The 16802-nt window shown below is 40.7% G+C and overlaps 1 protein-coding gene across 1 annotated transcript in view; it reads left to right on the top strand.

The window, feature by feature from the left end:
• The window catches only part of LOC149279314 (A disintegrin and metalloproteinase with thrombospondin motifs 14-like), a 139633-nt gene extending 123837 nt beyond the window's left edge, over positions 1-15796 (top strand). Inside the window, exons 19-22 of the mRNA XM_089501334.1 lie at positions 6279-6486; positions 9102-9231; positions 10675-10788; positions 15264-15796. Coding sequence (XP_089357460.1) covers positions 6279-6486; positions 9102-9231; positions 10675-10788; positions 15264-15796 — 985 coding nt within the window. The remainder of the gene's footprint in view (positions 1-6278; positions 6487-9101; positions 9232-10674; positions 10789-15263) is intronic.
• The last annotated feature ends 1006 nt before the right edge of the window (positions 15797-16802 follow it).

Below are 16802 nucleotides of genomic sequence, written 5' to 3'. Positions count from 1 at the left end.
TGCACTCAGATGTGCAGAGCCAGATCCAATAAAATCTGTATACTTTTTGCGTTTGGCGGGCAACAGGATTAAGGCAAGTCAAAATTTAAAAATGAACGGGGAGCCAGCATTCAACAAAGTTGAGAGTAAATGTGTAACACAGCCACTGAGCAGAATCCATGTCATTTCTAAACTCAGTAACACTTTGGCTAAAGCATATCTGTCAACAAGCACCATATTCAGAATTCCTGTACTAGATAAGATTTCTGCAGGGTTGTTTTCAGCTGATAAGTGCTTGTATAGATGCAAGTTGCAGTATTTGGTTAATGATGACCAGTGATGCAGTCACATACTGTATATTTACTACCAAAATACTGAATTTCAATAAATCCACCTACTGCGCAGAGCAGGGAATTCAATTTCTACCCAATCTTATAGCAAATCATGTCTAACATAAAGCAGCTTAGAGAGATGGCACTTTAATTGCCTGGGTTGTGCATGAAAAATTTGATATTGGGAAGGAGGTTGCCAAAAAGAGATTTGCAAATACATATAAAATAGCTTACAGTGTGTGTGTAAGATTTAGGAGGATGTGGAGTTTGGTATGCAGGATAGCAACAGCTTGGGAGTAGATAGTAGTGCAGATGAAATACAGGGAGAAGTAAGGAACTTCTCCAGGGATCACAAATGTCAGCGAGGTCAAAAAAGGATAGCCAGCGTCAGGATCACAGAAGTCAGCAAGGTCAGTAAAGGAAAACTGGGGTAAGGTTCACGGAAGTCAGTACGGTCAATAGGGAATCCAAGGTCCGCAAAAATATATATCCAAACATAGAAACTGCAAGCAAAGAGGAGCTCAAAATGGCACAATAACCGAGCACTGAGCGAAACTCAGTGCTGGGTTTTAAACTTGCCGCTCGTGGAGTTCCGCCCCCGTGCATGATGTCACCTGGGTGTGCTCCTTGTCTCCTCCACTCAGGGACAAATAAACTTCGTTGAGAGTGTGTGCTCCCATAGGAACGTCCGTTCGGGAAGCAGCGGAGGAGGGAGCAGAAGGAGAGGCACAGGACCAGGCACCTGATATTAGCAGGTACTCTAGTGAGTGACTCTGTTGGGGTCTCTGACAGCGTGGAAGAGTTTACAGATAGTCCAGAGAATAATGTAAATATGCGCTTTCCCTGGGAAAGCAGAAGAATGGAGAAGCCACCTATAAGAAAGCCAAATTCTTTTTTATGTTCACCAAATTCTTCATGGGCCAGAAAACATCCGACATTGAAAATTTGTGCAGCAACAATTTGCCATCAGTAAGGTAAAAAAAAATCCTGATAAAAACCTTGGAAATTGAATAAAATGCTCCCAAAATACTGAATAAGAATATGAAGTTGAAAGCAAAGAAAGACGTTTTACTTCTGCAGGAACTGGAATTTCAGATAGAACAGCTTCCAAGTCAATTTGAGAAAAAAAGGAGTCATCACAACAAGCTGGAAAAAGACTCTGCAGTCTGCAGCTGTAGGAAAACTAAAATGTTTTAACGTCCAATGCTGAAAGAAATAAAAATGTGAGGCGTGAAAATGAAAACATGAAAGTTGCAGATGATCTTCTCGAGTTACCATATAATTACTGTCTGTCTCTTTGAATCAGAGAGAGATTGGATTAGAGAGACATTGGATTGTATACAATTTAGCAAAGAAGATGCTCAGATGTAGACAAGTTATACCGTAAACTCTGCATTCTTCAGGATGATTAGCCTCCAGGAATTGCTGGTTTAACTTGAGGTTGCATATGGAGCCTCTGATGACTAAGAAGGCTTGGATGCAGTGTTTGATTAATTCTGAAATAGGTCAAGACGTTGCAGTTAGAGATAATACTGAAAATCATTGGGTGTTCTTTCAAAATGGTTCTTTGACATCAGTTTTTTTTCTGTTCTGAAGTTGATATTACCTTGGATTGAGTTAGGTGTATCTAAGTAGATGGTAATTTCTCTTGCGGAAAAAATGAAGCAGACATCAAAATAATCCTAAATGCAACAGAGTTGTGGAGCAAATTCAGTAGAAGCTTCACCTCATTTCTGGTATTTCTGTCGATGTTGAATTTAAAAAAAGAACATTATTGAATGGATTGACAGAAACCACAATGCTGACCACTTAATGTCAATAAAGAAAACTATAAAATAGTTAAGACTCAGATGAGATGGGAACAAATTGAGAGGAGCACTTTGGAAGAGGCAGATGAATTTAATAGAACTTCCTTTGCTAAAGTATGGTATGACATAATACATGAAATATATTCTCCAAAATATGCAGAGAACAAGAAGAATATGGTTCATTAAGCATTTTGGTTCAGAACCCTTTTATTCACTCTGAGGCAGAAATACTAAGATCCTGGAGGTCTCCTTTCTGGCATTATGGAACATGATCTTTTGGATGCTGGTCTAATAAAGGGGCTCAGTAGCAAGCCACCCCTTGTGTGTTTTTGAAGTTCAAAACAAGATGGTGGGGTTGAAGGTGCATTCCATAGTTTTAGACACAGAAGAGATGTAATAGAACGGAGTTCAAGATATGGTCTGTGTGATGGAGACCCGTACTCGGACTGAGTAGCTCTGCCGCAGAGATCTTCCTTGCAGCTGGAAGCTTAATTGCTCAAGGGATTAACCCTTGATGTTCCCCCAAGCTCTAGCCGAGATTTAAGTGTACGGGTAAAACAGAACTCTCTTGAGGACAGCACTGATATATAAATACAGAAAGCATGATAGCATTAAAGGTATAATCTGATCAACCATCAGACTGCCCGGCTCTATTGCCAGCAATGCCCACCCGACAAAGGTCGGGTGATCCCGAGGGAGTGGCGTCAATCCCGGGATACCAATGGACAGCACGGGGTCTGAAGATGTTATGAACCAAAAAGCAACGTGATCTGACGCCGGGACCCTGAGCAACAGCGTCGGAAACAGCCCCGGGAATAGTCCGCGTGGTACCCAACCCGGTCCTAAAGATTGATAATAAAACAGGGTTCGCGAACGAGCTTCCTCTCTGTAACCACCACCGAGTGTTGCCCACAACGTGCTTAATGTGCCCTCAAAAGAGCAACGTGGTGGGGCAAAGGGCATCCATAGTGATGCTGTTCCAATTGTCGGCGGGCATCGCACGGTTCCTAGCCGCCTCACAGTTCCGAGTGGTTCCTGGCTTGTAGAACTCCCATAGCCGGCTAGTCCATGGGAGTCTGGTTCCGGCAGACCAGACGGGGTTTCTCGGTCTGATCCAGTCTCCAGTTTCCATCATTAACTTCCCTGGTCCCATCATTAAATTATTTTAAATTAACAAAAAAAGGCATTTTTTTATTCAATTGATTAATCAAAAAAACTAATCGGCCAACTATAAAATAATCCTATGCAGGACTGCAAGTTGTGTAGCAAAAAAACTCTGGCCAAGCTGGAGCCACTGTCAGGCACAGTGTCAGTTTCTGATGAGGGTTCTCTGGAATCTAGACTTACTACCACATCCCAATATTCCACATTGGTTTACTGCTAAATCTGTAGAGCAGGCACTTTATCTGGTCACATGCATTCCCAGGTTTCAGATTCTGTTTTCCATAACTTTTTCTCTTGGCTCTTTCCTTCTTCTTTGCAAGAAGCACACTACTACCATAGGCTTGTTTGAAAGACTTATTAACAGAGTAGATCTGTTTTTCTCTCACACCTTGTGGTTGTTTTTCCATTCAGCTTTGGGACCGGTCTGTGGTGCAATATATAAGCTCAATAATATTGTCAAAAGCAAATGTTTGAAATTTATGAAGCAGTGAATTTGAGTGCCTCATGCAAAAGGAATCGACAGGAAGGCTATAAAGATCCAGTCCGACAACTGCACAGTAGTAGCCTACTTGAACAAACAAGGTGGTCCCAGAAGTGTTAGTCTAGATTCAGAGAATAGCCAGATGGGAAGAAGGTCACATTTCACATTTCAGTATAGTTCATGTAAGAGGTGTGGACAATTCTCTGACTATGAGGTTTTAGGTAGGTCTCTCTTTTCAGCTACTCTTTTTTAAGCAAATTTCTGAATTTGCGTCTAGCATTTCACCCTTGGGTAAGCATTTTGTGAAAGTGCTCTGTAGAATCAGACCCAGAAAAAAGATCTTACCTTCATCTAACCCAAATGTATATTTATCCAGCCTAATTAAGACATAGACACCATTCAAACATTTGTATAAAGTTCCACTTACATTTCTTATACCTAAAACAGTTATTTTAGTGGCTATCACATATGAGCTAAATTGCAGGCTCTTTCCATTAAGTCACTCTTACCTTGAGAACAGTGCCGGTTCAGTCAACGTGACCCCAATACAGCAGATCAGTTGGTTGGCCTTATCAAGCTAGCTGCAGGACAACAAGATTTCCCGCTAGGACACCAAGGTTACTTCCAGTAGAAGCATGATATCCAAAAAGGAAACTAATTGAGTGGCGGACTATGAAAATGTTTTTGATGTGATGGATTTATAGCCATGGCCAAAAACTCCCCTCTAAGAGATGAACATATGGAATGCAATACGGGACAGTTTTCATGTGCGTTGAACTGCTTACACTCTGCTACTGACGGTTGTTGCATTATTTCTGCAATCTTGGGGATTTTGTTCCATCTGACTCGAGTACAATCTGTGTTATACTACAGGGTTTAGAGGTTTCATTTTGCATTAGCTTGATAGGCTCCATGGTTGTATAATATGCCCTAATCTGATTGATATAAATGTGATTTGAGGGAAGTCACATAAGTGGAGCAGGTAGCGGTGTTGCTGCGGGCAGGAGTTGTATTCTTGTTGTTTTTGCTTCTGTTATTTCTCTGTCACATAGAACAAAGCTATTTTACCCTAACATTTCACAAGTGACTGTTATCATGGCTTTCACCCGCGGAGTGGTTGATGGCAGTTCCTTTACTGCTACCAACCACCCCATCCCATCTGGGAATTAGCCCAGTGTTACTGTATACTACATGGTATATTTAAATTCTTGCCCCACACTTCACTGTGGGATTACTTTTTTTGTTTTTTTACTTCTGTTTTAGTTCCTTTACTGTTCCATGTTTTCCCCCTCCAGTCCTCTCCATTTCCTATTGTAAGGGTGGAACTGACTATACAACACTCTTATATTGCTATACAAGTACAGAAACTATGACAAGATGCAGCTTGATACTGAAGAGTCTGTTCATGGAAACTCACATTATTATACTGCTAGTAACAGCTACATGTTCCTAACAGTAAAATGGGCCTACAAATTCTCTCAATTAATGCTAGAGGCTTAAACTCGCCGCATAAGAGGCAGATGCTATTTCATGAAGCTGTTAAATCTTAATCTATATTAAGGTTATGGTTTTTGTGCAGGAAATTCATTTTGTAACAGATACAATTCCAAAGCTCCATTCAAAGCATTTTACCACATCCTTCTACTCCACAGCTCATACTAAGAGAGCGGGAATATTACTACACAATTCTCTAGGGGCTACAAAGCACTATAATAAAAATTATCCCAAGGTGCAATTCATCATACCATCCTCACCATCAATAACCAACTGTATACGGTAATTGATGTATATGCCCTTAATTCCAGTTCAGTTTCGTTTTTGAACTACAGCGAATCCAGAAATAGATTCTACCGCACACCCCACAACTCAATATTTAAGAAACACTCCTTAATAGCGGTAAACTCTTTCTAGAAGCTATCCTGAAATTTTAATTCATATACGTGTGGTGTGTCCTGCATCCACTTGTAAGAGACCTTTTTCTTGCAAATGCATAAAACATACTTTCGCCCAAATTCCTGATACCTTTTTAGAATACTGCTCTACTTTTTTATAATTTAAAAGATGATTCAACTCACCAACTGACCAAAGAAGAAATGAATACCTTCCTGAACAGCCTTCAGCTCTCATAGATCTCTGATATATAAAACCAATCATTGAAAGTCCAGATTAGGTTTCCCGATCTTTTATAAGGCTGTTAACATGTGTAATTAATCTTTTCGGATTGTGAGATCCTGTATTTAAATGCTTGTTGTGTGCATGCATTTTTTTGCTTGCTTGCTATTTGTTAATTTGCTAGAGAGTTGACAGCTGCCTTTTGCCATAAGTTATTTTGTAATGTCAATATTGATCAATCCTTGATGGTGAAGTTTATGTATATTTAGTGATGCATAAAAAATATGGCATGGATGATGCTTTACAGTTTTATACATTATGCTGCATCAGTAAAGAAATAATGAAATCACAAATTCATGAAAAGAGGCAGTTTAAATACTGTTTTTTATTTCCTGTTCTAAGGTGGGTGGCTGATGAATGGGGGCCATGCAGCAAAACGTGTGGCAAACTTGGTATACAGACCAGGGTAGTTCAATGTGTACAGCACTTGCAGAATGGAACAAACAGAACTGTTCATACCAAATACTGTACAGCGGAACGTCCAGAACCAAGGCGTCCTTGTAACCGGACACCCTGTCCAGCACTGTGGAGGATGGGGGCTTGGTCACAGGTGAGTCTTATCATATCAGGTATACCAGGAAAGTAAGACATACAGTGAAGGAAAACATTATTTGATCCCCTGCTGATTTTGTATGTTTGCCCACTGACAAAGACATGATAAGACATAATTTTAATGGTAGGTTTATTTGAACAGTGAGAGACAGAATAACAACAACAAAATCCAGATATAAGTTATAAATTGATTTGCATTTTACTCAGTGAAATAAGTTTTTGGTCCCCTATCAATCAGCAAGATGTCTGGCTCCCAGGTGTCTTTTATACAGGTAACGAGCTGAGATTAGGAGCACTCTCTTACCTGTATAAAATACACCTGTCCACAGAAGCAGACTCCACCATGGCCAAGACCAAAGAGCTGTCCAAGGATGTCAAGGACAAGATTGTAGACCTACACAAGGCTGGAATGGACTACAAGACCATCGCCAAGCAGCTTGGCGAGAAGGTGACAACAGTTGGTGTGATTATTCGCAAATGGAAGAAACACAAAATAACTGTCAGTTTCCCTCTGTCTGGAGCTCCATGCAAGAACTCACCTTGTCAAGTTTCAATGATCATGAGAACAGTGAGGAATCAGCCCAGAACTACACGGGAAGATCTTGTCAATGATCTCAAGGCAGTTGGGGCCATAGTCACTAAGAAAACAATTAGTAACACACTACGCCATGAAGGACTGAAATCCTGCAGCGCCTGCAAGGTCACCCTGCTCAAGAAAGCACATGTACAGGCCCGTCTGAAGTTTGCCAATGAACATCTGAATGATTCAGAGGAGAACTGGGTGAAAGTGTTGTGGTCAGATGAGACCAAAATAGAGCTATTTGACATCAACTCAACTCACTGTGTTTGGAGGACAAGGAATGCTGCCTATGACCCCAAGAACACCATCCCCACTGTCAAACATGGAGGTGGAAACATTATGCTTTGGGGGACAGGACAAGTTCACCGCATCAAAGGGCCATGTACTGTCAAATCTTGGGTGAGTATTCCAGCATGACAATGACCCAAAACACATGGCCAATGTAACAAAGGAGTGGCTCAAGAAGAAGCACATTAAGGTCCTGGAGTGTCCTAGTCAGTCTTGAGACCTTAATTCCATAGAAAATCTGTAGAGGGAGTTTAAGGTTTGAGTTCCCAAACATCTGCCTCAAAACCTTAATGACTTGGAGATGATCTGCACAGAGAAGTGGGACAAAATCCCACCTGAGATGTGTGCAAACCTGGTGGCCAACTACAAGAAAGTCTGACCTCTGTGATTGCCAACAAGGGTTTTGCCACCAAGTACTAAGTCATGTTTTGCAAAGGAGTCAAATACTTATTTCACTCAGTAAAATGCAAATCAATGTATAACTTATTTGAAATGCTTTATTCTGGATTTTTTGTGGTTATTCTGTCTCTCACTGTTCAAATAAAAATTATAGACTGATCATATCTTTGTCAGTGGGCAAACGTACAAAATCAGCAGGGGATCAAATAATTTTTTTCTTCACTGTATAATATGCGTACATGTTCACAGAACATCAGTATACCTAAAACCTAATTTTTAGTCTGTATGTAGGAATGCATAATGAATTATATTTTTTTTAGTTATGTAAATGCAATCAATTCTCATTGACATCAACAGGAACTTACAAATTAGGCAGCTCACAGTGATGTTTGGGTAGGACTCGTTGACATGGTTTGGGAAGTCCCCAGGGTTAGCTGTCCCTTTTTTGTGAGTGTGGTCCAGATGGGGATGGGTGCAGAGGTGAGGATAACACCAATTAAAATGGACATGGGTGGTGGAAACTGGGTGGGGAGTCGTCATGACCAAACACCAGCCTGGAGATTAACCATGTTAACTCAGAGACCTGCAGAAGCTTCCCCCCTCGAGTATGCTCATTGCAGAGAAATCCCAACTATTTTTCCTCTCTGTTCTGAGCCAAACAGAAGCTGAATTAGGAAGCTATCATACATTTATTTGGGACACTTTCTCCATTTTATATATATATATATATATATATATAAATGGTCTATTTACTTTAAAAGACAAGATACAGGAAATTAGAATTCAACACTTACACGTCCCAGAGGGATAATAATCCTTAATAAAAATAGACTTTATTAAAACAAAACAAAAAAAAAAGAATGTGTAGAAATTGAAATACGTATGTAAACTTTCAGAACCTTAACTGTTCTGCCATTTATTGCAAAAATGCCCTGTGTTTTAGACAAAGCTTGACATGAGTAACACGGGAAAAAGGATCAATATGAAATAAAAGTGGAATTTTGACTTTTTAACATGTCAGAGGGCAACTATTAAAATACTTTGGCAATTATACCCTTTGTGGAACTGGGAATAAGCAGTGCAGACATTTTTTAAATTTCCATTTTCTTTGATAACCTAATTTATGGAACTGGTGATTTATCTGTTATGAATTGGTAAGAAAGCAGTGTATGGTAAAATATATTCTGCACTTGCATAATACTAATTATTATAAATAATATATTATATTATAAATATAATATTATAAATATTATAAATACATAATATAATAAAATATATTTTGCACTTGCTCTACACTTTCTCTCAAGTGACGTAGTTCTTCATTTCATCTTGTGTGGCTTTTACAGTGCTCATCAAGCTGTGGAGAAGGTATTCAGCAGCGCCAAGTGGTGTGCAAGGCAAGTGATAATGTCATTGGACAATGTGATGGAGACAAGCCAGAAACCATTCAGGTGTGCAAGATGGCTTCTTGTCCAGGTAAAATATTAGAGACATAGAATTTGATGGCAGATAAAAACCAAACAGTCTGCCCATTTTCCAGGTACAAAGAATTTAATCATTGTCTTATTTGTCATATTTTACCAGAGCTGTTTATTTATTTTTGCTTTAACCTACACATTTATTTACAACACTATTTTACCGTATTTGCTTGATTGACGAGGTTTCTTTCAAAGCAAATGCTCTGAGAAATAACCATCATCTTATATTCAAGGTCATCTTCTAATCAGACCTCAAATAGAGGTCTGACTACAAGATTAAGATCCAGACCCCCTGCAATGCTGCAGGGAACCTAAATCCTCCTCTCCAGCAGCCAGTGGAGGTCTGTGCGATGCGCGCAGACAACCTCCGCTGCTGCCGGCACGTCTGCCAGGGCTTGTATGACGGAGCGGAGGTTGTCTGCTCGCATCGCACAGACCTCCACCAGCTGCCACCTCTATACACCAAGGAATCTGCAGCACGGGGAGAAGTCTAGGGAAGCACTGGTAAGTCAGGGGAGGGTAAGAGTGGCATATGGGGGGTATAGGGGCTTTCTGGAGGCAGAGTGGCATATAGGGGGTTACAAAGAATATCAGGGAGGCAGAGTGGCTTATAGGGGGTTAAAAAGAATACCAGGGAGGCAGAGTGGCGTATAAGGGTTAAAAGGCATATCAGGGAGGCAGAGTGGCATATAGGGGGTTAAAAGGAATATCAGGGAGGCTGACTGGCATATAGGGGGTTAAAAGGAAAATCAGGGAGGTGGAGTGGCATATAGAGGTGTATAAGTCATATCTGGGGGACAGAGTGGCATATAGGGGGGTTAAAAGGCATATCTGGGAGGCAGACTGGCAGACTCTCTATGCTTTTAAGCAACCTGTAAAATTTCTGCATGGATAATTCTACTTGTTTTTCATTACTACTATTAGTGTGTCATTTTTCAGACATACTGTAGGTAAAAACTGTACAACACAGGATGTAGAGAATATATTTTTAGACTACTTTAAACAGCATTACAACAAAATGTAAGTAAATGAGGTACAGTTTGTGGTATAAATAGGTTCATGCATAAACTTAAATATTGAAAAATCCAATGGAAATAAAAATGGAAAGCCACAGATCAAATGAAGCTTCTTCTAAAGCTTCACTAAAGTGTTTTCTAGTTCAGATATGGAGACCAAAAGGGCTCTAGGGATGGATCAGACAGCCTGCCAGAGGTAATCAGTAATGCCATAGGAGTAAAAGCCTTTTCATTCTTAACAGCTGTAAGCAACACAATGTGTAGTGGTTTTCCAGTCCTGACAATGCTTACAGACTGTATTTTCCATTCACATTTTTTATTTATCAAACTGCACAAGAAACGAGTAGTATATTGCCTATTTCCACAGTACATGACACTGTCCTCTTCTGTTGCTAAATTGTACCATGTTGCTTTTTCATTTTCAGGAAAATCTCAAGGGCTCCCAATACACGCAGAAGATCTTGATTCTATAACCCCAAAGGTACCATGGGTTCCTCCACCAAATCCACCAAAAAATCCTGTCAACAAGATTTCTTCAAGTATGTTTTACTTAAATCCACTTTTTTTTATAAACATGGGAAGTGCGCATATAACTAGGTAGCTGTCTATGGTGATTAGATGGTATTGGGAGTAAATAGTAATATTTGTGTATGTGCAGAAATTAATGCATACATATATAATGTTATTGGGGATATTTTTTTATGATCTCCATATTTATTTTTAGTGTAATCTAAATAAGCTATTTTTCCAATACCCCCAAAACTTGAGAAAGCTTGTTTAAGAACAACAGATAAGCAGGGATGTCTTAAGTATTGAATGGACCCTGGGCAATGGTACACCACAACTCCCATCATTATATAGTGAACCAAACAAAGACATCGGTGCAGTATAACTCCTATCATTATATAGTGATCCAGACAATGAGGTTGGTTCAGTATGATTACAATCATCATATAGCAAGCACGATACTCTCATTACTCCCATCACGCCTCACCCCAATCATACCTCATCCCAATCACACATACCTCTCCTATGTCACCCAACCATTGCATCTAATGACCATTACACCTAGCCATTACACATCACACCACACTTCTATTACACCCAGCCATCACACATCAGGCCTATCATACCCAGCTATCACACATTACACCTCACTCTCATCAAACCCGGCCATCACACACACTCAGTCCCTCCTCCTCCTTCCAGAGGAAGCAGGAATGAAAAGGAAGGGCCATGTCAAAACTTGGGGGAGTGTCTGGGAGAATGAGAGATGTGGTAGATGGCAAGGTAGTCCCTCACCTATCTCTCTCTATTGGTGCTTGTTGCTGAAGAGGAAGCTCCACCCTTTTTAGTAAGTCTGCTCCTCCTGTCACAAAAAAAAATACAGGCTTCAAAGGGCTGATTACGGGGTTGGTGGTGGCGGCAACCCTAGTTGTTGTTGTGGGCTCATGAATTTTACCCTAGACCACGTGTGTTAATGCAACAGAGACAGAAGGAAAATAATATCACAGCAGTCCAAGTATGTTAGTTCAATTTCAGTGAGTGCATTCACAAAGCTTGTTAAAAAAATTAAAAAGTAGTAAGAGAAGGTTTCTCTGTCGACATCCTCAGCATATTGTTGCACCCTGACATCATTCTGTGCCTGCAACTCACCTGCTGTCTGTTAGACATCTACAGAAAACAATGTGCATCCAAGTAAATATAAATTGTTTTCTGGACATTCCCCAGAGCAAGTAAAAAATAACTTTTGCTTCTATAAGAGAGAAGCCATTGTTTTGATTGAGATGAAAATGTTTTCTTTCAAAGTAGAGTGAAATTAACATTTGAACCTACATAAATCTACATAATTTTAGGGCTGAAACAACTAATCGATAAAATCGATTAGTCGAATCGATTTTTATCGATTATAAAAAGAGGTTTTTTTCAGAGCAAATGCTCTGAAAAACTCCTCTCCTTATATAATCCGACCTCAAACAGAGATCGGATTATAACACTAGAATCCAGATCCCCCGCAACGCTGCAGGGGACCTGGATTCCCCTCACTGTCGGCCGGTCTCTCACTTCCGTCTCTCCCCCCTCCCATACACCCCTCTGACTCCTCCCCCCTCCCATATACTGCTCTGCCTCTCTCCTGACTCCCTGGTGTTTTGTGAACCTCCGTTGCTGACAGGCACTTATACTGCGGCTTCATAGAAGCCTCAGCGTAAGTGAAGGTGAGTAACGGAGGCTGTCTGTGCGATGCAGACCCCCACCAGCTGACAGAGAATCAAGGTCTCCTGCAGAGGATCATCCTCTCTGTCAGCTGGTGGGGGTCTGCATCGCACAGACAGCCTCCGTTACTGCCCTTCACTTACGCTGAGGCTTCTATGAAGCTGCAGTGAAAGTGCCTGTCAACAACGGAGGTTCACAAAACACCAGGCTCCTCCTATACGCCACTCTGGCTCCTCCCATACGCCACTCTGCCTCTCTACCCGGCTCCCTGGTGTCTTGTGAACCTCCGTTGCTGACAGGAGGCAGAGTGGAGTAAGGGAGGGGGGAGGAGGCAGAGTGGTGTATGGGAGGGGGGAGGAGGCAGAGTGGTGTATGGGGGGGTATAATGAATTTCAGGGTAGCAGAGTGGTGTATGGGGGGTGTAATGAATTTCAGGGAGGCAGAATGGCATATCAGGGGGAGTTAGAGTGGTGTATAGGGGGAGGTAGAGTGGTGTATGGGGGGGTATAATGAATTTCAGAGTGGCATATCTGGGGGAGGCAGAGTGGTGAATCAGGGAGTATAATGAATTTCAGGGTGGTGCAGGGCATTTATGTGGAGCGGAGTGGCATATTAGGCACCCTATAGTGCCATATAGTACCATATACAGTGTCATATAGGGAGGTATAAGGCATAAATGGGGGCGAGTGGCATATTGGAAGTTATAAGGCATATAGGGGGTATAAGACATATCTGGGGATAAAAGGTATATCAGGGGGCTCAGTTGCATATCACTGGCATATAAGGAGTATAAGGCATATCGGGGGCACAGTGGCATATCAGGGGGCACAGTGGAATCTCTGGCATATAGAGGTATAAGGCATATATGGGGGCAGTTTGGTAAATAAAAGAAAATATAAAATATATAAATATGAAAAATAGTTAACATATGAATTAATATTTACTAATAACTTTGTATTAAAACCTAGTTTGAGAAACACTGTGTTTGGATTCTTGTAGCTTTTATTACCGTATTTGCTCGATTATAAGACAACCCTGATGATAAGACGACCCCCCAAAATCAAAATATTAATTTAGGAAAAAAAAAAAAAGCCTGAATATAAGACTACCCTATAGGAAAAAAGTTTTACTAGTAAATATTAATTCATGCAAACTATTTTTTCTTATTTAATAAAAGCTATGATTGAGAAAAATATATATATTTTATTTCCTTTTATTTGCCAACCTGCCCCCCCCAGTTATGCACATCTGCCCCTAGGCTTGCCACTCTGCCCCCAGAAATACCTTATACCCCCCCTATTTGCCACTCTGCCCCATGATGTGCCTTTAAACCCTCTATATGCCACTCTGCCTCCAGAAATGTGTTATACCCTCCTATATGCCACTGTGCCCCATGATATGCCTTTTAACCCCCTATATGCCCCTCTGCCCCATGATATGCCTTATACCCCTATATGCCACTCTGGCATATAGGGGGTTAAAAGGCATATCATGTGGCTGAGTGGCATATAGGGGGTTAAAATGCATTTCTGGAGGTATATATATATATATGCTAACAGCAATCACACTCCTATCAAGCCAAGGCAGCCAGTACATGCTGGAACCAGGGGATGATAGTAGTGTGATTACAGCCTCCCTATGCCATGCTACCACCACCACCCCCCTTACACATCCATGCTATCACACACACACTCATTCACAAACATTTAAATACTCATTCATTCCATTAATCACACATACTCAAAAACCCTCCCCGACCACCTTACCTGAACTGCAGATCTCCCACTCGCAGACTTCTGCAGGGGCCCAGCTGTGCGAGCAACTTCTCTGGCTCCGCCCCCAGAGGAAGGAGGGGGGAGGTAGAGTTATGTGAGGACTGTGCTAGCTTCCTGTTCGCGACCAAAGCCCGGCAAGCAGCACAGCCCCAGCAGAATGAGGTCAGAAGACGACCTTGCTCTGGAAAAAACCTTGTCTTATAATCGAGCAAATACGGTATTATGTCAGTAAAATAAGAAGGTGAATAGAGAGAGGCCATTGAAATAAAGAGATGAAAGTGTAAATTGTTCGTTTTTTATTACATTATTTTAAATTAAACAAAATTAAATTTTTTATCCGATTAATCGATTAATCGAAAAAATAATCGGCCAACTAATCGATTATCAAAATAATCGTTAGTTGCAGCCCTACATGATTTATTCAAGATTTGTTTTTGCTGACTATTGTTCATGGGCTATATTTAAGCAAAGCCATTCTAGATCAGCGTTCCTGCCCCGCACTGAAGTCACAACTGCTTTTGGAATCAAAAATAAGTAAAATGAGGTGCAGGGGCATTGTTGTTGGGAGACTCAAGCACATCCCCTCATCTTTAAGTCATGGTCCAGTTTTAAGAATGCCCATTAAAACATTGGGGCTTATTCAATCAAAAGGAAATTGGCAGGAGAGATGCAATTTCATCTCCCTGCCTTCGATGACACCCCTATGGTCTCATTGTGTTATATTATTGAAGATAAACTTCACTAATGAATTGAAAGAGTTAAAACAGAACTGCCAACCCCCTCTTAAGGGAATAAACATGTTTTATTAATGATTAGTGATATTTTTGTTCTGTTAATATAGTTATTTCTCTTCTGAGATTTTTTTACAAAAAGTACAATTTACAGCCAGATACAAGAGCAATATTCTTTTATGTACTTGTAATTCCATTGTGCATATAACAATATAGATTATATGTTATAGCTTTAATAGTGAGAATATCCAGAGTGATGGGTGTAACCATATGTTTATATATTTTCTTCTGCAGAAGATTTATGCCACGGAGACAAATCCATATTTTGCCAGATGGAAGTCCTAGCTCGCTATTGTTCTATACCTGGATACCATAAGCTGTGTTGTGAGTCTTGCGGGAAAAAAATTGCCCCTACTAGCCTGACTCCAAGTTCAGAGCATGCTGCGTTAGAATTCAGGGAAGTTGAAGGTGCAGCCCTGCCAAGTCCCATTCCAACTACAATTGTCAGCAGGTTGACTGAGGCTTCAATAGACAATACTCCAGTAGACCCTCAGTTGCCTGTTTCAGAAGCTCAACACAACGCGAAAGCAACCAATGAAACTCCAGGAGGTGATTCCACCTTACATACTTCAGGCAATAATACTTTCTCCACAGATTTAGGAAAACGGAGATTAACAGAAAATCTCAGTGGACATGGAGAAAACCCTGCTACACAACTGGGTAAAACAGTTAATAAACAAAACAAGGCCAGCCCTTTGCTATCTTCTGAAAGTGTCCAAGATGTACATACTGGTTCCAGTGAGAAAATCACCTCCATGGCAACATGAGTCACTGCTTACCGCAAAACACTTAGGAAAAGTTGAACAGCTTCATTTGGAATAGACAAACAAAATAGCAAAGAAATAGGCTCTTTTGCAATTTGCCTGTAGCACTTTTTTTAAAGAAATGACTGAAGTTTGTATGCTGAAAATAAATATGAATCCTCTGGGCATTATGACAATACAGCCCAGTGATTTTTACCTCATAGTGCAAAGTAAATTGCACTTTATGTTGTTGTAAGGGTGCTATCAACTGGATTTAGAACAAAAAAAAAAAGAAAATACTTGTACATCTCACCTCAGTTCTCCCGACCAGCCGGTGCATAATTTGTGCTAAAAAAGGAAAGAAAAAAAAACAAGACTATGAAGAACGTGTATCATGGTGCTTTCTTGCGTTAATAGATTTAAAAAAGCCAATTCTAGATAAGTGGTGCTGTATTTTGTACCGATTGGTTGTGTGTACCTCAGTGAAGTTCGATCATTTGCCGTGAACTGCAGTTTTTGATTTTCAACTTCTCCAAGTCTCCATGATAAGCAGACCCTTGGTTTGTTCTATTAGCCCTGTGCTAATGACCACAATCTACTGTAGTTAATATAGTAGCCTTAAACTTATGTTGCTCAAGAGATCAACTTTCTAATTGTAAAATAAAACCAAAGGCAATATATATTTTACTGATGTTACTATGCTCACCTACATGATGTATTTGCTCGAATATAAGGCAAGTTTTTTGCTTATAACCTTTCAAATAGAGGTCTGACTATAAGACTAAGATCTAGATCCACCATAGGACATCTGCGTGATGCGCGCAAACAACTTCCGGTGCTGCTCGGCACTTCCGCCAGGGCTTCTATGACAGAGGGCTGGCATGGTATGACATGACCCTCTGGTGCTCCATCATAAAAGCCCTGTCCAGAAGTGCCCAGCAACAGCAGAGGTTGTCTATGTCCACCAGCTGCCCCACTAGACATGAGGGAGTCCAGAGCACGGGGGGAAAGTCCGGAGGTGCATTGTCAA

This window comes from Sceloporus occidentalis, unplaced genomic scaffold (genome assembly GCF_023333645.1).
Source record: "Sceloporus occidentalis isolate IW3139 unplaced genomic scaffold, rSceOcc1.0.p SCAF_172, whole genome shotgun sequence".
NCBI lineage: Eukaryota > Metazoa > Chordata > Lepidosauria > Squamata > Phrynosomatidae > Sceloporus > Sceloporus occidentalis.
The sequence above is the reverse complement of the archived record's forward strand: the minus strand, read 5'-3'. Positions and strand labels throughout refer to the sequence as shown.